Below are 27,545 nucleotides of genomic sequence, written 5' to 3' on the forward strand. Positions count from 1 at the left end.
GACATTGGTGAAGTTTTCAGAGATTAGTGTTAGAAAAATAACATACCTCTGCTCATATAACAATTAGATAAAGTTAATTTTTTTGAGTTTAGCGGTATTGTGGCACATTTTCTCATATTTGTGTTAAGTAATTCTAGTTTGGGTAATTAAAGTTCTGCTCAATGAGACTTTGCCTCAATAGCAACTATGTCAGTTATCTGAATTACACTGTCGTCAGTGCAATATGCCATTACCATAACATTTATGGTAAATGTTTTATGAGTAACATTTAAGAAAAAATTAATAAAGAAAATGTATAATATTAAGTAGAAAACGAAGTAGTAATAATAGCAGCTACCATTTTGCTTTAAAAGTACCAGGTATTGTTCATAGTGCTTTATTTATATTATTTTATGTGTTGGTTGTGTAGCAGATGAGAGGCAGATAACTTGTGGGTGATTATCTATAGGTGACAGAGTTGGGATACAAACTCAAGTCTAATTGGTTTTGAATTTACGGCTTTTAACTATATTGTACTGTACTGTTTTTTTAAATTTTTTAAAGCTTTTTGTCCAGTTTTATTGAAATACAATAGATACATAACATTTCTTAGTTTAAAGTCTACAACATAATGATTTGATATGTGTATATATTGCAAAATGATTTATCACAATAAGGCTAATTAACAAATCCATCACCTCACAAAGTTATAATTTTTTGTGTGTGTTAAGAACTTTTAAAATATACTTTCCTAGGAACTTTCAAATATAGTATTGTTAACTATAACCAACATGCTGTGCGTTATATACCCAGCATTTATTCATCTTATAGCTAGAAGTGTGTACTTTTTGACCACCTTCACCCATTTTTCCCACCCCCTCCCCCCTTGTCTCTGGCAATCACCAGTTTGTTCTCTGTTATCTAGAGCTCGATTTTTAGATTCCACAGATAAGTGATGTTTGTCCTTCTCTGACTTATTTCACTTGGCATAATGCCCTCAAGGTCCATCCATGTTGTTTCAAATTTCAAGATGTCCTTCTTTTTTTATAGCTGAATACTTAATACCATCTTTTCTTTATTCATTCATCCATCAATGGATACTTAGTTTGCTTCCATGTCTTGGCTATTGTAAATAACTTTTCAGTGAACATGGGGGTGCATATATCTTTTTGAGTTAGTGTTCTTGTTTTCTTCAGATAAATATTCAGAAGTGGAATTGCTGGATCATGTGGAAGTTTTGTTTTTAATTTTTTGAGGAACCTCCATACTTGTTTCCATAGTGGATGTAATAACTCACTCATCAACTCTGGTTTTTTTTTTTTGTTTGTTTGTTTGTTTGTTTGTTTTTTGCGGTACGCGGGCCTCTCACTGTTTTGGCCTCTCCCGTCACGGAGCACAGGCTCTGGCCACGCAGGCTCAGCGGCCATGGCTCACGGGCCCAGCCGCTCCGCGGCATGTGGGATCTTCCCGGACTGGGTCACGAACCTGTGTCCCCAGCATCGGCAGGTGGACTCTCAGCCACTGCGCCCAGGGAAGCCCTCACTCATCAACTTTTAATTGAGATTTCGGGCTTCCCTGGTGGCGCAGGGAAGGGCGTACCGCAAAAAAAAAAAAAAAGATCCTTAACTTAATTGAGCTTTCAAAGAAAACAAAGATGGCTATGCCAGTCTTTACCCATGATGGGCTGTTTAACAGGGAGAATAAGTAAAATGTCAGAAGCTTAGCAATATATAACAATAGGTTAGAGTCAATTTGAAATTTGTAAGCTGCTCTTGAAGCTCCTCTGGAAATTCTAGGTGGTATAGCATGGTGAACTGTGAAAATTGTCTAATTGTAGGCATCAATTAAATATGGTTACCTCCAGCATGAATTCTGGTTACAAGCAGAGACTTTGGTGTATCTGAATCTTTGAAAAGAATTTCAGATTTAAATTCTTCAAAATTGTAGATATAACAGTGTGTGTGGTCTAAAAACAATTTTCATCTACTTTTTTGTAAAGTCTGTTTTACTATATGTTATTTACCTGCATTCTTCTCCAAAGGGTTGGATGCTTATATCTCTCTGTGACAGCTCATCAGAATTAGGAAGTCGTGTTATTTGATGCCCTCTCACTTCGACATGTTAACAGACAATTTGAGGATTATATAACATATTTAACATTTTTACATGCTTCCTTTTTAGAGAAATTCTGAAATACATTTATTTATACTTTTAATTTCTATTTCCTAGACTTTTTTTTTTTTTTTTTTTGGTGGTACGTGGGCCTCTCACTAATGCGGCCTCTCCCGTAGCGGAGCACAGGCTCCGGCCGCGCAGGCTCAGCGGCCATGGCTCACGGGCCCAGCCGCTCCGCGGCATGTGGGATCTTCCCGGACCAGGACACGAACCCGTGTCCCCTGCATCGTCAGGCGGACTGTCAACCACTGTGCCACCAGGGAAGCCCTCCTAGACATTTTGATACTAATACTAATATTTTTTGTTCCATAAGCCGGGGGTCCCCAACCCCTGGGCCACAGACCGGTAGCCGTCCGTGGCCAGTTGGGAACACGGCCGCACAGCAGGAGGTGAGCGGCGGGCTAGTGAGTGAAGCTTTATCTGTATTTACAGCCGCTGCCCATCGCTCCCATTACTGCCTGAGCTCCGCCTCCTGTCAGATGAGTGTCCGCATTAGATTCTCATAGGAGCAAGAACCCTACTGTGAACTGTGCACGTGAGGGATCTAGGCTGTGCGCTCCTTATGGGAATCTAATGCCTGATGATGAGGTGGAGCTGAGGCGGTGATGCTAGCGCTGGGGAGCTGCTGCAGATACAGATTCTCACTAGCAGAGAGGTTTGACTGCACAGAGATCATAATAAACAATTGCTTGCAGACTCATATCAAAACCCTATCAGTGAGTGGCAGGTGAAAACAAGCTCAGGGCTCCCACTGATTCTGCATTATGGTGAGTTGTATAATTATTTCATTATATATTACAATGTAGTAATAATAGAAATAAAGTGCACAACAAATGTAATGCAGTTGAATCATCCTGAAACCATTCCCTGACCCCTGTTCCATGGAAAAATTGTCTTCCATGAAACCGGTCCCTAGTGCCAAAAAGGTTGGGGACCTATGCCATAAGCATAGAATTTTATTTAGCAAAATAGATTCTTAAAATATAGATTTATTTTGAAAGCTCATTACATTTTATGTTTTAAATTAATATGGAAGACTGTAATCTTAGCATATTTTAAGCAAGTAATCTAATTTGCCATGTTTTTGCTGGTGCCGCTCATATTTTAGGATACATTTTTAAATTTAAAATGCTTCATTATTAGTGAGCACTGTAGCATGTTGTTTAGATTCACTATTTCATGCATTTCACTGTTGGGGCAAAAATTTGTGAGTAAACATTATTAATATGAATTCATGTTCGAAGAATGAATATCTGTTGCAGCTGAAAAGAATCAACCTATTAGCAGTACCGTATTTAAAGGATTCTTATTACACCAGCATAAAATCATATAATGGGGCTATTTATATTTGATTTACTAATTGAAGAATAATTTTTGTATAAATTTGTCAGAAATGTCCATATTTTATTTTAAAAAATTACCAATAAGCAGTCTGTAATTAGGAAGCAAAATCTCCTCTGGGAAGCGGTGCTAAAATAAACAAAACAAAACAAAACAAAAAAACCAAAAACTGTAGCATGAGAATAATCTGATCGTTGGATACATGCTTCATGAGTAAAATGTTTTATAAGATACTTGGGGATATTGTTAGGATAGACCTACCTTATATCGACTTATGCTTCATAATGAACAATATTTCTGGTGAAGCTGTTAGATATTTCCCGCTGGCCCTAGCTACAACAAAACAATTGGAAAAGCAACAGTTATGGATGATAATAAAGATATCTGAAGTATGCACACCCAGTTCAAACCTTTTTGTGTAATCTTAATTCTTCTACTCAGGATCTCATCTATAGTTTGCTATATAAATTTCTCTACAGAACTTCCTTTTTTCTTTTTACTTTTTTGACTTTTAAAAATTAAGATATTGATATGTAACATTATATTAGTTTCAGGTGTACAACATGATGATTGGATATTTGAATATATTGCAACATGATCACAATAAGTCTAGTTAACATTCATCACCATACATAGTTACAAATTTTTTTCTTGTAATGAGACCTTTTAAAATCTGTTCTTTTAGCAACTTTCAAATATATCATACAGTATTGTTAACTATAATCGCCATGCTGTGTATTACATTCCCGTGATTTACTCATTTTATAACTGGAAGTTTGTACCTTTTGACCCCCTTCATCCATTTTGCCACCCCCCTCCTCCTTGTCTCTGGCAACCACCTATCTGTTCTCTGTATCTACGAGTTCGTTGTTTTATTATTATTGTTTTTAGGTTCCACACACAAGTGGGATCATATGATATTTGTCTTTTTCTGTCTGACTTATTTCACTTTGCATAATGCCCTTAAGGTCCATGCATGTTGTTGTAAATGGCAAGATATCATTCTTTTTTTTATGGCTGAATAACATTTCAATGTACATATATACCACTTTTTCTTTGTTCATTCATTTATCCGTGGACATCCTTGCCATTCTCTGCATTTCTATACATCCTCACCAACATTTGACATCTCTTGTTTTTCTGATAATACCCATTCTAACAGGAGTGGGGTGATACTTCATTGTGGTTTTGATTCGCATTTCTCTGATGGTTAGTGATGTTGAGCACCTTTTCATGTACTTTTGGGCCATCTGTGTCTTATGTCTTTTTCAGAAAAATGAGCACATCTTCTGCACATTTCTTAAATGAATTGTTTCTTTGCTGTTGAGTTGTATGAGTTCTTTTTATATTTTATATATTAACCCCTTATCAGATACATGATTTGCAAATATTCTCTCCAGTTGGTAGGTTTCCTTTTCATTTTGTTGATGGTTTCCTTTGTTGCTGTGCAGAAGCTTTGTAGTTTGATATAGTCCCACTTGTTAATTTTTGCTTTTGTTGCCTTTGCTTTTGATGTCAAATTTAAAAATAAATTCCTTAGTTTAAGGTAGCTCTACTAAGCTAGAACATATGTTGCTCTTTTTCCAGTTGTTATTCCCATCATTTACACATTGTTTTTCTTAGTAAAATATCATCAACATAAGGAGGCATCACTTCTCTACTTGATTGTACTACAATTTGCTTTTGGGTTATCCAGCTCCTGTAGTCTTTCATTATTTGGTCAGCTTCCCCTGTGTCTCAATGTTCTGTATACTCTTCCCCCAAATTCCCTCAGCTAAATAATTTTATTTCTATAAATTAACTCATTTGTTTTACTCCTCTAAAATAATTAATTGTGCTTTTGATCACTGGCTCACAAAATAAGTCAAAATTCTAATGTATTTGTGAAATTTTACTTTTAAAAGATTGAGTTAGAAACAAATGTTGGGATTGACATATACACACTACTATATATAAAATAGAGAACTAATAAGGACCTACAGTAGTATAGCTCAGGGAACTACTCTCATTATTCTGTAGTAAGTCCCACATACGAATGAGTTCTGTTCTGAGAGCTCTTTTGTAAATCTGATTTGTTCATAAGTCCAACAAAGTTAGCCTAGTTACCCAGCTTACACAGTCGGTTATATAGTACTGTACTGGAATAGGTTTATAATACTTTTCACACAAATAATACATAAAAAAACAAACACAAAAAATAAAGAAAACATTTTTAATCTTACAGTACAGTACCTTGAAAAGTATAGTAGTACAGTACAACAGCAGACATACAGGGGCTGGCATCGAGTGAACAGGCAGGAAGAGTTACTGACTGGGGGAGGGAGATGGTAGAGCTGAAGGATCGTCAACAATAGGAGATGTTTGCTTCCGGATATCCTGGGCTTGAAATAAAGATACTGTACTACTGCACTCCATATGGTACTGCACAGTAAAGTACACAAAAGCACAACCACTTGTAGAGGATGCACCCACGTGACAGTGTACGCCAGACACGTGAATTAACTTACGTGATTGGATATGCGAACACAGTTCACATCTTTGAAAGCTCACAACTTGAAGATTCATATGTAGGGGACTTACTGCAATGACCTATATGGGAAAAGAATCTACAAAAGAGTGGATGTAGGTATATATATAACGGATTCACTTTGCTATACAGCATAAACTAACACAATTTTTTTTTTTTTTTGCCGTAAGCGGGCCTCTCACTATTGTGGCCTCTCCTGTTGTGGAGCACAGGCTCCGGACGCGCAGGCTTAGCGGCCATGGCTCACGGGCCCAGCCGCTCTGCGGCATGTGAGATCTTCCCGGGCACGAACCCGTGTCCCCTGCATGGGCAGGCGGACTCTCAACCACTGCGCCACCAGGGAAGCCCTAACACAACATTTTAAATTAAGTATACTCCAGTAAAAATTTTAAAAAATTAGCATCCAAAAAAACCCAAATTTTAAACATTTTGAGCATTTATGATTTTACTGAAATACATATTAAAATAGTTGTTTTACAGTACTAAGGCAACCAGTGAAGAAGGCAGTCAGCTGGATTTTATATTGCAGTATTATTACCTAATATAGTTAACTCATAATTTCATTAAAATATTTTTAAAAATAATTTTTTGTTTCAATTTCCTATTGTAATTGTCATCTATTCTTCAGGGTTTTAACATGGCCATCATGATTTTTTTGTGGAGTAGCATTGATATTCACTATCTTGATAAACTTTTTATAGTAAAGACATATTTTTGTGAATAAACAGTTTTTTTAGTCTCAAATGATAACCATTATAGCCATTTCTATATTAGTAATTCATGTGCCAGCCACTACTTACTTCTATAAATACTTTTGAAACTGTTAACAAGCAAAATTAAATTTATGTTTTGAATTATTAAAGTAAAATCCTATTTACATTTAGTATCATCTGGCTTTATAATATTCTAATAAAATTATTTTATAAATAATCAAAAACTTAATAAAGATCAGCTTGTGCTTTGTGACCACCTAGAGGGGTGGAATAGGGAGGAAGGGTGGGAGGGTGACGCAAGAGGGAGGAGATATGGGGATATATGTATATGTATAGCTGATTCACTTTGTTATATAGCAGAAACTAACACACCATTGTAAAGCAATTATACTCCAATAAAGATGTTATAAAAAATAAATAAATAAAATAAGATAAAAACGTTCCACACACACACAAAAACACTTAATAAAATGAGAATATGAAGATCTGAGCATATTTATTAGCATAATAAAATTTAACTCATAGAACTGAAGTGAGAATAACAAAATAATGTAATACCACTGACTAGCGCCTGACACTTGGAAGGGTCACAACAAATTGTTTATTATGTTTCTCTTCTTTAAATGTTTAAAATGTTTCTCTTCTTTAAAACTTGAGAGTTTTATTATGTTGCATTTAAAGAGTGTTTAATTTAGTTTTGTTTTTTCAGAGCACCTTCAAGTTTAAATCTGAGAGTGATATTCATTTGGCAGAACATCATAAACAGGTTCTGTATGATGGGAAACTTGCAAGTAGTATCGCATTTACATATAACGCTAAGGCCACGGATGCTCAGTTGTGCCTGGAATCATCACCAAAGGAAAATGCATCGATTTTTGTGCATTCCCCACATGCCCTAATGCTCCAGGTGGGTGAATAGTAGCTTAATCTTCATGTTCTCATCAGCACTGTGTCTTTATTTTACATATTAAACATTGCTCATCTAGAAATCTCCAGTTGCTCTTTGTTTTTCTTTTTTGGTTTTCTAGTTCTTTGAATGATGTTTTTGCCTTCTGCTTTTTTTTGGCAATATATTTTACCTTGGACATGTCTCCTTAGTAGAAAATCTTTTTTTTCTGTTATATGTTCTATATCCTTTGAAATAAAATCAGTGAATTAGCTAAATAGATAATTGCAGATATTAAAAAATACTTTGCTTTAATAATGTATAACTCCCTAACATAAAAATTGCCTGTGTGTCTTTACATCCATGAGTCTCTTATTCTAAAATATGTTTTGATTTAGAACTTCATATTTTCTTTGTAAAAATCTCTCAACTTAAGATTTCAAATTTAAGTGATTAGCAAAGATATTTCAAACTTTTATTTTACATGTGTATCAAAATTATATAATTTTGATTTTTAAATTTTAAAAATAGATTTAAAAATATCTATTTTATTTAATTTTCTTATGAAGCTGGAAGAAGCAAATAGTGATAACATTATGCTTCAGAAAATGTAATAAACATTTTTGTTTTTGAACATAGGATGTAAAAGCTATAGTTACACATTCAATTCATAGTGCAATTCATTCTATTGGAGGGATTCAAGTGCTTTTCCCACTTTTTGCACAACTGGACAACCGGCAGCTCAATGACAGTCAAGTGGAAACAACTGTCTGGTAAGTTTTCTTTGAATATATAAGTTATGCCATTTTTTTCCTCATTTAGATTATGCGTGGTGCACTTGGTGTTGTGTAAATGTATTATAATACTGGTTTTTATCCTTGAGGTGCTAATAAAAGTTTCTTTAGGATTAAGGCAGATATATATTTGCACAATGTAAAAAAGCCTGACACTTAGATTTTTATAACCACAAAGGAGTGACTTCCTTGATAATAAATGAAAAATTCTTACTAGGTGTAGCATAGTGATTATAATATGAAGTTGAGGAAAAGTGTTAGTCCTGACCTTACCCTTTGCAAATGCCCATTGTTTGGATTGTCCGTGAAATCTTGTCAGATTAAATAAAATTACTAGGGTAAAGTTTATTCTCAAGAATAATATTTAATAACACACATAATTTATATCTTAAATATTGGTATTATTCTATAATGTTACTGTCATAAGACTAGCACAATATTAAGGGATATTAGCTTTTTTTATATATAGATCATGTTTGAGAACCTAAATCTAACCAGTAGCATACCCATGTTTTATGTATTCAGAATCTTCTAATTAGATTGATTTCATGTGCAAATTTTATAGCTTCTCTTTTTTTAAATTAAAAAATACCTCATGGGGAGGGAGGGAGATGCAAGAGGGAAGAGATATGGGAACATATGTATATGTATAACTGATTCACTTTGTTATAAAGCAGAAACTAACACACCATTGTAAAGCAATTATACTACAATAAAGATGTTAAAAAAATACCTCATGTATCAAACTCTGATTTAATCTTATATCTTAGAATCATATATGTCATAAGTTAAATCTGAATTTTAATAACTATTTGTGTACGTTGCTAAGTTTGGAGAATTTGAAGGGAAAGTTATATAGGTAAACATTAGTTTACTAAATAGTAATATAGGAATGCTTCATTAGTATGTACACATATACATGAGATTCTTTATCGATCATCCAATTTTGAATTTGTAGAAAAACTAGTGAATGAAACTAAGATGGGAAAAATTTAAAGTCCATTGAAGTGTAACCTATGATTTTCTCCTATTAATTATTTAAATTAATTATTAACAAAATTCTGTCCTAGTGTTGCTAATAATATTATCCCTGCATTGGGACCATCTTTATGTAAAGTATAAATCTAAGTATAAATGGGACCTGTACCTTTACAATAGTCAGCTGCCATCCGTGGGTCATGCTTCTTTTATATCAAGGTAATGTAGAGGTTGGAGTTTTGAAGTGAAAAGGAATCCTGAGGCCATATCCTGCTGAGATATTACTGTTATAAGGTCTTAAATACTTCTATTGGGAGGCAGATCAGCTTAGTGGAAAAGTGAAACATTTAAATTCCAGTCCTAATTTAAATTCAAAATGTTTTGCTCTTTGTCATCTAAGTGAACTAGTACACATTATGATCAGTAATTTTAAACCTAGTAAGTGCTGTGAAAAGAAGTTAGAGATGAAGTAGCAATTAGAAAACTCCATGTGTAATTTAAATATTTCATATGAATTAAGTCCATAATTATTTTAACCTGAAGTATAATGTTTTGCTTTGTATAGAAAAATTAGAAAGATTATGCAGTTTGAGATGCTATAACTAAAATGATTATAATAATTTATAACATCATGAGTAGTTATTATAAAATCTTAGTGATAAAACCATGTTTAACACGTTATCTGGTCCATTCATCCAAGGCACATGGTTATTTTTCATTGCCTGTCTTTAAAACTCATTTTAGTGTTTATATTATATTTTGATATTTAAATTGTATTTATTTCATCATGGAGATAAAAGGCAGTGGAAGGGATCAGCTTTCTGATTTTGATTTGTTTTTAGTTCTTTTATATCATTCATGTTAATTTTTCCATGTAATAACTAACTTTTTCAGTGATATATGTGTTCTTAGTTTATGGCCAATAGAAAACATATAATAAGAAATGTACCACTTTCCTTTTCAGTAATAATACATACCCAATTTCAGCCCTACCCTGTGATTCACTTATGTACTTCTTTGAATTCTTATCTAATACTTTTTCATTAATTGCTTCAAAGCCCTTGATGTCTGAGGTTGGCTCTTTAGTGGACAATTGTGTGTATCAGTAATTCAGTCTCTTGTTATATTTAGTTTTGAGGGGCACCATTTTGGTGGTGATACTGTCTCAGTTTTTAAAATGTTAAAGGCAGATTTTTAAATGGGACGTCCCCCTCTACTTGAAGAACATAAATTCTTAGCTTTAGGGCAATGGTTGATAGAATTTCTTATTTTCTGGCTATATCTTAAATTCATATATATGAATGAGAACTTAAAATGGGATATGTTATCTTATTTTCAGTTAGTTTTAAACTCTTCTAGATGAATGAGAATATTTGAACTTTAAAAATCTTGGACAAAATTTTATGTACCTTTTCTGGAAAATCTTTTTGTATAATAAATACATGCCCCAAATTGCAATGTTATCTAATTCTTGATTATTTTTTGGAGAAATTGAGCTAAACTCTAAAATAAGTTAATTCTTTGCCTTTGTGTTTCAAGCTAAAGTGTCTTGGTTTCCATGCACTTTCCTCCACTCAGTAGTCCCTGTTTATGAAACTTTTTATTGTTTATATAAGCCTCATCTCTGTTGGCACTACTTTATTATTGTTCTAATCATTGATGAGTTTTACTGTATAGAGGGGGTGTAATATTAAAATAATTTATTGAAGGAATAATCTTATTTTCTGGAGCCTTTAAAAATAGGCTTTATTCGTGCAGGAGAAATTTTGTGGCTTTTTTGTTTTATCATGAAAGCTACATGTTATAGTTGTTATATGTGTGGACTTTCAAGTCAGACACACTTGGCTTCAAATCCCTCATTTACTATTTATTATTTACACAACTTTGAGTGTTATTAACTATTTTGTGTTTCAGTTTCTATCATTATAATAGAATAATATAGAATATTATATATATATATAGACTAATAATAGCTCACTGGATTTTTTAAATTAAATGCAATAAAATATGTAGATTGACATACATGCTGGTTTTGTTATTATGATGACAATGGGTTAGGTAATCTAGATTATCTCTAATACTACAGTTTTATATTTTAAAATATATATCATCAATCATAGAGACTGATTGTTATAATAGGAGCCGTGTTACTTTATATTTGAAATTTTCTACCAATAATGTTATTTATAGTGGAGAATTACTTATTTAAGTGATGAAGTAGGACTTATAATTTGAATTTCAGTTGTAATGATGAAAACTAATTGTGAACCATCTATCTATTTTCTAGATATAGTGGTTTAAAATTGAGAAATGTGTTAACTCAAGTTTTGAAGTCAGTACCAAGTTAAAAAAAAAGCTTTCAAGGGTTTCAGATGATTTTTCTTTAGCTGGTTTTTGGATTTTATAGCTACCCCGTTAGTATTTAAATCTCCAGGAATAACACTTTTTATTGCTTTTTCTTTTAACATGTAGTTTAGCCTTTGTGAAACAAACGAACAAAAAATGAACCACAAAAGGAATAAATGTTATTGAATTGAGTTAAATAGCTTGTGGCAACACATACAGTATTTTTAATGTAATTTTGTTTTGAGTAAGTAAATCATGCCAATATGTAGTTGTTATAGTGATTTCAGACTATTCATAATGATTCTCAAGCACCATGATCATCTTGAGTAATTCTGCCAAGTGATGAAAGCTGTTTGGAAGTTTTGTCATTCCTCAGGGATTAATACTATTTTATATTGGACTGGTCGATTGATCCCATTCTGTCCAGCGATCATTGAGAGCAATAATTAAACAAATTACCTTTCACTAGACATTTAGTAAATATTTATTTAATGTATAAATAACAAATGCTTAATAAATGATTTCAAGAAGTATAACTCCAATCTTGAAATAATCATAGCTTTTACATTTTGTGTTTAGGAATGACTCATTGAATTAGAAATTTCATTTTCCTTTGATTTGGATGATAATATACATTGACTGTAAATGTCCTGTCTTTCTCTCACTTGGCCCCAAAACCCCTTTTGTTTGAGTGTGTGTTTCTAAATTCTATAGATCATAGAAAGCAAAACAAATCTTCCTCATTTGTTTGACTTAGGAAGAATGTACTATGAAAAAATATGTTTTCTGGCACAAGGTATAAATAGGTTTTTATATATCAAAAGATTAAAAATACACTAAGAGAGTAGTTCTCAAGCCTTCTTTTGGTGTCAGACTAAGGCTCAACCTAGTGTCCTATTATGTACTCTCTGTTCTTAGGTGATGGGGCTATCTGAGCGTATGTAATAGTAGCACAAGGCATTTACTGAGTACTTACTGTGTGCCAGTAGCTGTTTGTAATTGTATTACCTCATTTTATCCTCTTCTGCTGATGAGAGAGATAAAAATTGAGTACCTTGTTGAAGGTCACAGAGATTTAAGTGGTAGATTAGGACCAGAGTTCTAATTCTGAGAGCCTGATTCCAGAGCTCTCACTCTGAACTACCATGATTAACTCTGAGAATCACCTTTGCAAGCTATGGAATGATTTTAATACTGTAATGCTAACTTTATCTGATAGTAGTATGAATTAAAATAGGATAGCATATATAAACTGTGTATCACAGCGAGTGTCTGGTACGTAGTAGGCACTTAATGAGTTTTCTTTATTTCCTCAGTAAATGTTAGTTTGTCTATTGATGTGATGCAATTTTGTATTATTAAAATGTGTTTTAACTCTGTTAATTTAACTCTGTTAATGCTGTTTTAACTCTGATAAATTAAAAATCAACCACAAGTGATCATTTAAATTAATTCTTGTAATTGCATAAATATTTTTCTCAGGAAAGTGTTCTTTTTGTTTCTAGTTATAATACAGGTTGTTTGATAGACTGCTTGATGGAATGTAAGCTATAAAAAATTTAGAAAATCCCATAAAGCATTTATGTCAATGATCCTATAATTAAGAATCCTCTTGTAATGTGAATATTATGACTCATTAATTAGTTTGTTTTGTGGGCTTAAATCCAGATTTTTTCCTAAAAGCTAGCTTGCTAGCCAAAGTTATTCCAGTAATTATCTTGAATTTTATAGCCACTTTAATAATTAAATTTTCATTATAAAGTCCTGATTAGCACCACTGTCATTTGTAAACCAACACAATTACCTGGAAATTCCAGCATTTCAGTGTCTAACAACCCAAATTTTCCCTTACACTTCAAAGTGACATAAAAATCCTTTGTCTGTGTTTTCTGATTTTTAGTTCAGGGAAGTGACTATTATACAGCTAATGTCAAAAATTTCTACATATTTTCACCGAACTGACATAAAAAATGAAATGTGACTGCTTTTTGTAGGCTAAAGAAGTGAAATTAGTACTTGTTTGTAATGATTGTCTCCCTTGTGGAGGTTGTTGTTTGTATATGTAGAATATAATTATTATTAGTTTGGTTTCTAGAAGTATTTAAACATTTAAAAATATATATCTATAGAATTATGTTCTCTTTATTTTCTTTATGTTTTTCAGGAAAATGTACATCTTTCACTTCTTTATATGCATATTTGCTATTTTGCCTTTTTTTTTAAGTTTACAAAATTAGTAATGAAAGTATTCTTTGAAGTGGAAACAGACACAGAAAGTATATTTGACATATGTATACCACTACTTCTATTAAAGGAGGAAAACCAAATAATTTTTTTAGTGAGATTTAACTAGAGTAAAATGGAATGTATATTGAATTCACTGTGCAAATAAATCCATAAATAAAAATTAAAATACAGTATTCTGCCTGAAACATAGGGAAATTATAGTGTAGTGTTCAAATAGCTTTCTCTTCTTTGTCAGCCATGTTCTTTTTACTCCATGGATCCTTTACAGAAGATATCTGATAATAAAGTTTATGGTACATCTAACAATTTAATGAGTTTGTCAACTGTCAACAAGAAAGGACATTTTGTTTCTTGTAGACTTATGACTTCTGATTCACTGACTTTCCAAATAAGCTATTTTTTATAGTCCATTTTAAAGTGTTTTTCATAATAAGTGATTGCTTTTCTACAATAATTCCTCCATAAAAGGTTTCCTTTAAATTTAGTGAAATCTGTTTTTAATGCTGTATTAGTTTGTGCTGTTTCAATTTTCAACACATAATTTTGCTCTGTGCATTTTCCCTGCCATAAAGGAAGTCTTCTGCTTTATCTTTGACCAGAACAAACAAACAAGGCATTGTTTTGGCAGAAGGGTAACTACAAATTATTAATTGCAGGAATTTGGGCAACCATGGACACATCTTTACTGAATTTGTTGCCTTAATTTTCCTCTAGTTTGCATATCAGCATTCTCTGTCCTTAAATATTTTAATGATATTTTGTAACTGAAGGTGTTGTTATTTTATGCATGGAATAGCATTTATTTCTTTAACTCTTCTATATCGTTACGTTGCTTTTGAAAATAATAAGGTAAATTGCTTCATTTATTTTGTTTTTATGATATTCATGCAGTCTAAATCTAAAATAAGTATTATTTGCATTTATGAGGAACATTGCCATATGTGCGAATATTCAGAGTTCATCCTCAAAAGCTCAGAATATTTCTGATGGGAATTGGGTATAAATCCCCCAAGTGTTTATGCTCTCTTCCCTTTCTCTCCCCTGAATGTGATGACCTTTACGTGCAGTGAGTAGAATCTTCAATAAAAGAATTAATAAGGCATCATCAGGAAATTCTAGTTAATTTAGTATGGTAATTTTTTGAAAGTTTTTTTTTTTTTTTTGATGTGGACCATTTAAAAAGTCTTTATTGAATTTGCTACAATATTGCTTCTGTTTTATGTTTTGGTTTTTTGGCCACGAGGCACATGGGATCTTAGCTCCCCAACCAGGGATCGAACCCACACCCCTGCATTGGAAGGCGAAGTCTTAACTACTGGACTGGGAGGGAAGTCCCTAGTATTATAATTTTATTGGCCTTTATTTTATTTTGTTTCTGAGTTTATGGTCTTACTACCTAGATGGACAACACCCAGAGCTTTTTCTGTTGTAGCCTTCTATTTAGGCTCATATACCCAAACTCAAACTCAACCTTCTCCAGATAAAAACTCATAACTTTCTCTTCTGCACATTTTATATCACATTTGACATTATTTTTAAAGTTTTAAATTAATTTTTATTTTTGTTGAAGACTTTATTTTTTAGAGCAGTTTTAGGTTTGCAATAAAATGGAAAGGAGTAAATAGATTTTTCATATACTCCCCCTCTTCACATACATATCCTCCCCTATTATCAACATCACTCACCAGAATCGTATATTTTTTTAACAAGGATGAACATAAATCAATAGATCATAATCACTTAAAGTCCATAGTTAAGAGTTCACTCTTGGTATCATAGTTTTTATAAGTTTGGACAAAAGTATAATGCCATGTATCCATCTATTTATAATATCATAAAAAATATGTTCACATTCCTAAATATATTTTGTATTCTACCCTTTCACACTGCCCCCAGGCAACCACTGATCTTTTTATTGTCTCCATAATTTTGCCTTTTCAAGAATGTCATATAGCTGAAATCATACAGAATGCAGCTGTTTCAGATTGTCTCCTTTCACTCAGTAATATGCAATTAAAGTGCCTCCATGTCTTTTCATGGCTTGATAGCTCATTTCTTTTTAGCGTTGAATAATATATATTCTAATATCTAAATGTACCACAGTTTATTTTTCCATTCACCTACCGAAGGACATCTTGGTTGCTTCCAAGTTTTGGCAATTAAGAATAAAGCTTCTATAAATATCTGTGTGCATGTTTTTGTGTGGATATAAGTTTTCAACTCTTTGGGTAGATACAACGTAGCATGATTGCTGGATTATATGGTAAAAGTATGCTGAGTTCTGTAAGAAACCCCCAAACTGTCTTCCAAAGTGGCTGTACCATTTTCATTCCCAGCAGCAGTGATGAAGTAATAGATTATTAGTTTCTTGTCAGTTATTTCAGATTTCCTACATAGACAGTCACGCTGTTTGTAACCAAAGACAGTATTATGTCTTCTTTCCCAACCTGTATATATTTTATCACATTAGCAAGGACTTTCAGTGTCATGTTGAAAAGGAGTGGTGAGAGGGGACATCCTTGCTTTGTATCTGATCTTAGTGGGAAAACTTTGAGTTTTTCATCATTAAGTATGACGTTAGCTGTAGGTTTTATCAAGTTGAGAAAGTTCCCGTTTATTCCTAGTTTCCCGAGAGTTTTTATCATGGGTGACTGTCGGATTGTGTCAAATGCTTTTTCTTCATCTGTAGATGTGAAAGTGATGTTTCTTTTTTAGCCTATTGCTGTCTTGAGCCAGCCTTGCATACTTTGGATAAATCCCATTTGGTTGTGGAGTATAATTCTTTTTATCTTGTTTGGATTCAATTTGCCCATGTTTTGTTGAGGATTTTCACATGTCTGTTCATGGGAGATATTGGTCTGTAGTCTTCTTTACTTATTATGTCTCTGTCTAGTTTTGGTATGAGTGATGCTGTCTTCATAGAATGAGTTAGGAAAGTAGTTCCTCTGCTTCTATCCTCTGAAAGAGATGTAGAGAATTGGTATAATTTATTTCGTAAGTGTTTGGTAGAATTCACCAGTGAATCTGTCTGGACCTGGTGATTTCTGCCTATTAATTATTGATTCAATTCCTTTAATAGATGTAGGTATATTCAAAATGTCTATTTCTTCTTGTGTGACTTTTGGCAGGCGATGTCTTTCAAGGAATGTTTCTTTTCATCTAGGTTCCCAAACCTGTGGCCATAGAATTGCTCACAGTGTCCTTTATTATTCTTTTAATTTCCATGGGATATGTAGTTATGTCTCTTCTTTCAATTCTAATATTAGTATTTCCATCTTCTCCCTTTTTTTCTTTGTTAGTCTGGCCTAGAGACTTATCAATTTTATTAATCTTTTTAAAGAGCCAGCTTTTGTTTTCATTGACTTTTTCTATTGATTTCCTGTTTTCTGTTTCTTTGATTTATACTCTGGTTCTCATTATTTCTTCTTGCTGCTTACTTTAGATGGCATTTACTCTTTTTTTTTTCTAGTTTCCTAAGGTGAAAATTTAGATTAATGACTGTTAGATTTTATATACATACATATATATATATATATTTTTTTTTTTCATTATAGAGGTCTGAGCATCCAATTCCAATATGTGGAGGCATGGTTTCCCCCCATACCACCAAAGATTCTCTGTGACACCAGCTGGGTATCCTATCATTTAACTCAATTCTGACGCTCAAATCTGACATAGCATCAGATTCCACAGGTTAAGGGCTCAGTCTCACAAGACTGGCCCTCTTCACTTTAGATGCCAGTTGTAAGTCTAGGTTATCACCTGTGCTTCTGAACAACTGACTGTAGATGATAGGTTCCAGTAACCTCCTCCTTGGACTTCAGGTGATAGTTGCAAGTCCAGGTCGTGACTCGTACTTCTGACTGACTGGATATAAACCAGAGGTTCCCGCCACCCCCTTGGGTTCAGTTACTTTGCTAGAGTGGCTCACAGAGCTTAGGGAAACATTTTACTTACTGGATTACTAGTTTATTATAAAAGGATGATGAAGGATACAGATGAATATCCAAATAGAAGAGATGCGTAGGGCAAGGTATGGGGAGAGGGCATGGAGCTTCCATTCCCTCTGCAGGTATGCCACCCTTCTAGTACCTCCATATATTCACAGACTGGGAAGCTCTCCCAGCCCTGTGTTTTTTTTTTTTTTAATGGTGGCGTCATTACATACACATGACTGATTAAATCAATGACCGTTGGTGATTGAACTCAATCTCCAGCCCTTCTCCCCTCTCTCCCTGGAGGTAGGTGGGTGGTAGGTGGGCTGGACTGAAAGTTCCAACCCTCTAATTATATGGTTGGCTGTGTTGGCAACTGGCTGTCATCCTTAAGTGAGTTCCAAAAGTCACTTCATTAACAGGACAGAAGACACTTTTTATTACTGCCATCCCTTAGGAAATGTCAAGGGAGCTAGCTCTGCCAGACCTCTGTGCCAAAAATGGGGACCAAGAACAAATGCACATTTCTTATTATAAATCACAGTATCACAACATTGAATGCTCTAAATTTCCCAGTAATCACTGATTTCATTTTATTCCGCAGATTTTTTTTTTTTTTTTTTTTTTTTTTTTGCAGTATGCGGGCCTCTCACTGTTGTGGCCTCTCCCACTGCGGAGCACAGGCTCCAGACGCACAGGCTTAGCGGCCATGGCTCACAGGCCCAGCTGCTCCGCGGCATGTGGGATCTTCCCGGACCGGGGCACGAACCTGCGTCCCCTGCATCGGCAGGCGGACTCTCAACCACTGCGCCACCAGGGAAGCCCCTATTCCACAGATTTTGATCAGTTGTATTTTCATTTTCATTTCATTCAAAAATATTTTTAATATCTCTTGAGATTTCTTCTTTGACCCATGTGTTATTTAGAAGTGCACCATTTAATGTTCACATTGTGGGATTTTTCCAGTTGTCTTTCTGTTACTGATTTCTAGCTAATTCCATTGTGATCTGAGAGTAGATATTGTGTGATTTCCACTATTTTAAATTTGTTAGATACGGTTTATGGCCCAGAATGTTGTCTAGCTTAGTGAATGGTCTATGCAAGCTTGAGAAGAACGTTTATTCTAATGTGGTTGAGTGAAGTAGTGTATAGATGCCAGTTACCTCCAGCTGTTTTTTGGTGTTGTTGAGTTCAACTATGTCCTAACAGATTTTCTAACCCCTGTAGTTGTCCATTTCTGAGAGAGGGATGTTGAAATCTCCAACTATGATAGTGATTTCATCTGTATCTCCTTACTGTTGTAGCAGTTTTTGCTTTACATAATTTTATGTTCTGTTGTTAGGTATATGCGCTTTAGATATTGGTATCTTCTTGGAAAATTGACTCCTTTATCATTGTGTAATGCTGTTCTTAATCTCTGATACTTTCTTTGCTTTGAAGTCTTGTCCAAAATTAAAGTAGGTACTTCTACTTTTGTTTGTTTGATTTTTGTCAAAGGTGCAAAAGCAGTGTAAGGGAAGAAGGATAGTTGTATGCTAAAATGAACCTCAACCTCAACCTCATTAAAAATTAACTCAAATATCAGCTGTAAAGGTAAGATATAAAACTACAGAACTTTTAGAAGAAAACATAGGAGAAAATCTCTGCAACCTAGGCTATGCAAAGGCATTTTAGACATGACCTTAAAAGTGAGATGCATACAAGGAAAAAATTGATAATTTTGACATTGGCTTCATCAAAGTTAAATTTAACCTTTTACTCTGCAAAAGAAACAATGAAAAGACATTTTACAGATTGGAGGAAGATGATAGAAAATCAATTTGACGAAGGACTTATATCAAGACTACATTTAAAACTCTCAAACACTAGTAATAAGAAAGCATGAAATCCAATTTTAAAAAAATGGGAAAAAGACTTGAGCAGATACTTCACCAGAGAAGGCATAAGGATGTCAAAATTGCACATGAAAAGATGTTCAACATCATTAACCAATTTATTTAAAACATTATGGGATGTAACTACACAGTTAGTAGAAAGGCCAAAATTTAAAAAAAAAAATACTCATGATGCCAAGTGCTGGTAAGGATGAGGAGCAACTGGAGCCTGTTACTGGTGGGACTGGTAAATGGCACAGCCATTCTGTCAGTTTGGCAGTTTGTTATAAAGTTAAACATATACTTACCACATAATTCAGCCTTTCTACTCCTGGATTTGTATTTGTGAGAAATGAATGAAAACTGTCCACACAAAAACCTTTATGTGAATGTTTACAGTAGTCCTATTCATAATTGCTGTAAACTAGATACAGCTCACATGTACCCATTAGGTAGTCTGTTTATTCAAGGGAATACTATTGATCAATTAAAAGAAAAAAAAATCTTGATGTATGCAACTACTTAGATGAATCTCAAGAGACAATATGTTGCAGTCAAGAAGAACATATTAAGAAGATTACATACTGTATGACTATCTATATGACATTCTTGACAAGTCAAAACTATATCCATATAAGAGATAAGTAGTTACCCAAGGTTGTTTTGGCTGTTGAGAGAGTGTGACTGCAAGGGTATAAAGGGATAGGATAAATGAGTTTTTTGTGTGTGATGGAACGCATCTTACCTTGATTGTGGTGGGGTTATACAAATCTATACGTCTAACATTCTCAGAATTACATACACACACAAACACACACAAAGAAAAGAAGTAAAGTAGTTGGTTTTACTACATGATCATTTTAAAAATGAAATTAATTATGAAAAGGATAGAGAATTCCTGGATGTATATGAAGCCTAAGTATCAAATAATTATTTCATCTTTTTGTGTAGCTAGCTGTTTTAATATTTATTTCATTTTTTTTTTTTTTTTGGTAATTTCAGCACTTCTAGGGTGTATTTTTAATCCCGCTTTTAACTGAGGCTTGGCTGAAAGTAGACCCAACACCAGGAGAAGGGACTATTTGGCTTCCCTGCTGTGCATGTTTTGATCATGAAGGACATTAGAGTATGCATATATAGTTAAGATCACCTATTTGTCATTATAACCTATCTCTGTTTTTCCTTTGAAGCTTTGAACTTATTAGGTATTAGAGAGTTACATCATTAAATTTCTACATCATTCATGTATCCATGGATTATACACGATAGTGGTGCTGCCACTAGAAACATGTCCAGAAATCCAGAAAGCTCTCATAAAGGTGCTAGGACACTTAGAGCATTGTGATTGTTTGTTGGCTGGAATTAAATTAAAAATGAGTAGGCTTTAAGAGTTATCTCTTTTACAGTGGAGCGTTATAATAAATATCTATAGGTTATTGATAGAGAATTATGAATAGAGATGATCAAAAGGCTATTTGGTTGTCAAACTATGTAAATACTGGTAAATGCTATAGGCTAACACATAATGATGTCATAAGAGGTTTGGAGTTCCTCTACCTGTACACATTTTAAAATTTTGTTTCCTTCATAAGACAACTTTTGACACATTACAGTTACAATTTTACAAATGTCTATTTTTTTTGCTATAATATATTTTGTCAGAAATAAAATAGGCTGATGAAACATAAAATTAAAATCTGTTACCAGACAAAGGAAGGTAAAAAACTGTGATAGCCTGACTAACTTTTGATAGAGCCTTTAAAGAATGTTCTTAGATAGCTGTGACAGTCATGAGGCTGTCTGCCTCCTTATGAGGCTGAAAGAAAAGGGAGAAGTTGCTGAGGAGAGATTTCATGGCTAAGGGAGGCTTAGTGATTTCATGTGCTACCCAGTGTATTTCATCTGTCCTCACATTTTACTGTACTGCATTTCACTGTTTTCCTTATTTGACTCTGCAGATAAATGTATTTTACTTATTTTGGCATGTATCTCCACTTGATGTTTGAATTGATGAATGTGACAGTTTGTGTGTCAGGGTTTATTGCCTAGGTAGGCAGTTAGGCAGTGGTCTTTTGAGATAGCATCTTCAGGAATACATGATCTAAAAGTGACTGCTAAAGGTACATGGAGTTAGAAGCTTTTGGTTTAGAACTTTCTAATTTTGAACTGTGAAGGAATTTAACTCTTCTAACTTATTGTGGGAATTTTTTGTGTCACTGGAAATTAATTGTGTTGAGTGTGAAATTTTCTTGGGTGTGGACTTGAGTTGATTTCTTTTACAGTTTTATTCCTGCTATGATCACTCTCATCTTGGAAGAGTTTTGTAGTGAAAGAAATAGCATAGAAACTATATTAGATATTTTATATATGTATTCATCTTTTGCAAGATTTCAATGTTTCTCAGTACTAAATTAGGCTACATAAGAGATGTAACCTTATGAAAAAGTCAAAAGAATTTCCCCCATTACTGGTACCTTAAATCTTATTGGAACTTAATCTACTTCTGAATTTATTCTGACAATTATTTTGCCTGTAGTGTTTCTTAAGAGATTAAAAACACCCTTATGTAAGTGGATGAGTTGTTGAATTTCAGGGGGAATCTTTAATTTTTACATTATTAATTCCATTCTTCTTAATATATTTAAACAGCCCATCTAGCTGAGGTGCTTTGTTTCCGTACAAAGCAAATTGAAAAGCCAGTTTCCAGTACCCTAAGAACTGCCTTTGAACTGAACTTGGGTTATATATTAAATCTTAATAATTTCAGTTATAAATTAAGTCTATCTTTATGATATATTGCATCTTTAATAAAATTCCTCAAAGATAATACAAGTTTTGGGATAATATTACATGAGTTATCTACATCAGTTATTTTTAAAAAATAAAGGACAAGTTGAAATGGATAAAGTTATATTAAAATCAAGTCAAAATCTATATTTACATAAATTTTAATGGCTCCTAAAGGTAGTACGTATTTTTTTCATTAGGAACAAAAATGAGTCATGTTTATACGTAGTTGTTAAATATTATCCGTTATTTGTGGGCCAAGAATACTGTGGTAATTCTTTAATAATGTGGACCAGAAAGCTCTGGAGAGATTATTAATATGCTAAGTCGTTAGAGGTATTGTTGTATTATTTCCTTCATTTTTCTTAAGGTATAGCCCTTTACTAGTGTGATATTTGCAATAAATTTTTCCTAATTTAATTAAAGCTCATTAAAGAATTGGAAGATGGTAATTATTTTGAAGAAATAACCCTATAGTTTATTAGTGTCATTTTCCTTAAAAGGAGACAGAATTAAAAACCCTTAACCATTCCTGAAGTAGAATTGTTACTTACAGAACATACATTATTGTACTGTCTATTGAAAAGTTTAGCAATTTGACTTTATGAGGTAAAAACCAGTTTTTTTTTTGTCTATCAAGTAAAATATTCCTGTGAAAATCTGTTTCTGGGTATTGCTATACTTTTCAAAAGAATGTTCTGTGTTGTGTATACTAGTTTTGGCTGACACAGATACTTGCTTTTTGGTTTATCCTGTATATTCAGATCCTCTACAGATGAACTGATGTGTCTAGACAGGAAGTGGTATGTAGGAGATATAGGAATGGGCTGAAGTATCCTTTATATTTGCCTTTGTATCTAGGGGAGTTGGAAATAGGCAAGAATGGAGAGAAATTTTGTATGGCAGTACACAGAATTTTGCAAGTTAATTGTGAGCCCTGAAGCAATCCGATGCATTTTAGTTACTGGTAAGTTTGTTAAATTATGTTTGAAAATGTACCTCTTCGAAGATGGCCATCTATTTACTATTAAGTCCACCATGTCAAATATACCTATTTTAAAGATTTTTTCAAAAGATGTAGTATTGCTATTGCATTGGGTTTTAGGTATAAATTAAAAATACTTTTGTTGGTGAATGCATTTGACTTTTCAATTGTTGTCATAGTTAAAATTGAAGTGAAATTAACATATGGGTAGTCTTGTGTTAATATTTTGGAATAATAAAATTAATATTTCTGATTTTGTAATGGAACTCCACTGTGTTTAGAAGTCTGAGTTATTAATTCATTAGATGTTTGAGAAAGAGTAGTCCTTCTGACATAAAAGAATAAGAAAATCCATGGCATCTTTGTAATTTTGTATGGTTCTATATAGAAGGGTGATCTATTGTAAGAAATACTTTTTTGCATTTTTTCATGGACCATAGGAACCATAGTGAGGCATTTCTAGTCTTTCTTTTTGGCAGTGCTAATGTTTAGGAGTCTTAGTCATCTTTCCCCCTAAATCACTAACTCAGGTGTAGGTAAGAATTCCATGAACAGATTAGGAAATTGTGTAATCTCTATGCAATAGTTTTCTTTATTCTTTTCAAACACTTAGGCAGATGTATTATGTATATCAGTGCTTAAGCAGTTATTTGTGAAGTGGCTTTGACTATTGATACAATTCATGTAAATTGGATTAGATTGCTTAATAGCTGTTCTTTACAGAAACATTAAAAAAAAAATCTCAAGGGATTCTTTGGTAGTTGTGTTTTTCTTGTAAATATCCACCTTTGACTTTAGGACAAAGTAAAAGAATATCATCGATTTGCAATACTAGTTTACTGTTTTCTTTTTTATGGCTTAAAGATACAGGGCTAGTTAATGTAATTGAATTTTAATTTCTTGTAACGAAGTAGTTTATTTACATATATACTATATTTTTCTAGCTGATATCATGTAATCCATTAAACTATCAATTTTATAGCGATAAGAATGATGTTAATTTTGCTGTTGGTTCTTTTTATGAGAATATTTCTGATTTGTACAAGAATAGCCGCATTATCAGGTAAATGTGTTGTCAATCCTATAGAAACCTGAAGAGCTAGAGTAACTTTAGAAAACAGAGTAACTTTAGATTCCTTTTGAGCCTTAACAATTTTCAAGTTTTCCTCATTACCAAATTTTCTTAATTTCATGTAGAAATGAGTATTTGTGCATTTAAAATATATTTAGAAATTTGTGTGAATGTAAATAGACAATTTGGGGTACATTTATAAAGCAGTGTAAATGGATATTATTTTAATGCTGATAAAGTCTGGCTTAGAGTCATTTATTGTTATAAACTACAGTAAGCATATATAATGAAGGGTATATAGTTTCTTAGTTAGGAATGCTATCATGTATCGATGCTGCTGATTGAAAATTGTTCATATAATTCTGTGAAGTAATACATTATCAAAGCTTAATGTAATGCAATAATTTATTTTTCTTTTGTTTCTTCCTTCATTCCACAGACATATCAAGTGCTTTATGTTTGTCTGGAATATATCTTTGTGTTTTTATGTATACATTGTGTAATCGATTGCCACTTTTTATTTCAATATGACATAAATCATCTTATTTTCTTTGCTCTCATAAACTTTCCTGAGGGCATATACGGACATAAGTAACATGTTGCATATTTAAATACATATATATAAGTTGTTTTTAAAAACAGGTCTAAATGAAAAGTTTATTTTAGAAAATAGGTGTATTCTTCCAAAGCAATATTGTGAACATATTTTAAATTCTCTAAGCATGTTCTTCAGAAGAATATTGTGATAAAGTCTTTATTATGGAGAAGTGCAATATTTGTGGGTGTGTTTCTTATGTTAGATTTACTTCAAGCAGGGAATATATATGTGTAACGATAGACTTTGATATTTTACCTCGGAATACAGAAAAACTCCACAGTTATGTTTCTATATAATGTTTAATTTTAAGGAGATAAAACCAGTTTTTTCATTCTTGTGAGAAATATTCTTGCATAATAGTCAGCAAAGTAGAGATTAAATTTGAATATGATTGTTACCTTTCGGAATAATAAAGTACTGAAATGGAACGCTGTGTTTATGATCAATATTTGATGATTACGTAATGGAATTATCTGTACTTTACATGCAGTGCTACTCTTTTGGCATTCCTGGTTGAACTACTTAAAAGTTCAGTAGCCATGCAAGAACAGATGCTGGGTGGAAAAGGCTTTTTAGTCATTGGCTACTTACTTGAAAAGGTAAGTGAAATGTATTGATGGTTTTATTGTGTAGCCTTCACAGATGGACCACTGACGATCACTAACTATATTTTTTTTCTATAGTTTCCCTTTCCATTGACTGCAGAGGCCATGTTTTTGGTTAATTCACAAACATTTTTATATTATGTACTTAGATGTATGTGTAGACATTAAATTAAATTGGGTGTTAGAAATCTATATAATTAAGAAATTTTGAATAAAAGTAGAAACTAAAGAAAAATTATTTTATCTACTTTTATTCAAATTAGAAGTATTTTCTCTTAATTATTTTTTCTAATTTCTTTGCTATATTTATATTCAAACTAAGTTTCTTACAAATTTTATCAATTTTAGTTTCAATGGATTTAATTTTTTGTTTTGCTTTATTTTTCAATTATAAGGTAAAAAAAATTCTATATTTGATAGCAACAGAAACATTAGTTTTTGCTTTGTCCCTGCTTTTAATATATTTGAATGTTTAAAGTAGTGTTTTTTTCTGATCAGTACACAGTGTAAACAGTACAAATTGGATGGCTTTGATTTTCCTATCTGTGTCATTTATGCCCTGTTTTTTTAATGACCTTCTTTGCTTTAGTCACAACTGTACTATTATGGTAATGGGTGCTGAGTTTCTGATTATGGTCTCACAAGAGTTCGGTTATATCATGTGATTTCCTTCAAAAAGTAAGGTGGTATTTCACAAATAAAAGTATTATTTTTCTCCTTAAGAAATAGCTATCACCATCACTAGTGCTCCCAAATCTCTCCTTCTCAGTTAAACATTAACATTCATATGACATTCAGCTGCTCTGTAAATGGAACTATTTGAGAAATAATAGGTGTGAGACCTCTACTAAGAGGAATGAACTTATTTTTCTCTTGGGAAATAAAATTTAGAGGACTTTTGGAAATAATTTTTTTTTTTAAACTATTTATTTATTTTCTTGGCTGCATCAGGTCTGAGTTGTGGCACGCGGGATCTTTGTTGCGGTGCTCGGGTTTCTCTCTAGTTGTGGCACACGAACTCAGTAGCTGTGGCGCGAAGGCTTAGGTGCCCTGCAGCATGTGGGATCTTAGTTCCCCAGCCAGGGATCGAACCTGCGTCCCCTGCATTGGAAGGCGGATTCTTTACCACTGGACCACCAGGGAAGTCCCCTGGAAATAATTTTTTAACTTCAGATTGATCTGCATTTGAAATCCTTCTGTCTTTTCTTTGAAAAAGTACTTTTCTTTCTTGAAGTATTGTTGATCGTGGAATGATAGATTAAGTAGATCGATCATAGGCAGCATTTTTTTTTTCAGTTACATTATAATTTTTTCAGTTACATTATTAAGATTTTCATTAAGGCTATTTGGTTTATATTTTTAATCATGGAAAACTATTTTCCTATATCTAGAGTATTACAAATTTTTTAGAAGATTTATGTTATAGTATATTTTACATGAATTACATATTATGAATTACCTTTGTGACACTGCTGTCAGCCATCTTTGTGACAAGATTGCTGTCAGGAACTACCTCTTGAATATACTTTTCATCGATTTACTGAGGGTTTATTAGCATAATTTTAAAGTGAGAATTCTTTTACACTTAAAACTTAGCTTAAAGTTAGAAATATTGTGAAAAGTCTTCAAATCATATAAAAAGAACATTAAAATAATAATAAGGTTTCCATCATTTTACATTCCCATCAGCAGTGTATGAAATT

The 27,545-nt window shown here is 32.9% G+C and overlaps 1 protein-coding gene across 7 annotated transcripts in view; it reads left to right on the forward strand.

Annotated features, from left to right (window-relative positions):
- NBEA (neurobeachin) overlaps positions 1-27,545 on the forward strand; it is a 630,595-nt gene that overhangs the window by 108,312 nt on the left and 494,738 nt on the right. For 6 of the 7 annotated variants that reach the window (XM_079902587.1, XM_079902590.1, XM_079902583.1 and 3 more), the window contains exons 9-11: positions 7,445-7,642; positions 8,261-8,394; positions 25,728-25,836. In XM_079902587.1, coding sequence (XP_079758713.1) covers positions 7,445-7,642; positions 8,261-8,394; positions 25,728-25,836 — 441 coding nt within the window. Of the gene's footprint in view, positions 1-7,444; positions 7,643-8,260; positions 8,395-23,443; positions 23,550-25,727; positions 25,837-27,545 lie in introns of those variants that run through there. The other variant, XM_079902588.1, reaches the window with a different exon arrangement.

The sequence above is a fragment of the Stenella coeruleoalba genome, assembly GCF_951394435.1.
Source record: "Stenella coeruleoalba genome assembly, chromosome: 18".
In the NCBI taxonomy this organism is placed as follows: Eukaryota; Metazoa; Chordata; class Mammalia; order Artiodactyla; family Delphinidae; genus Stenella; species Stenella coeruleoalba.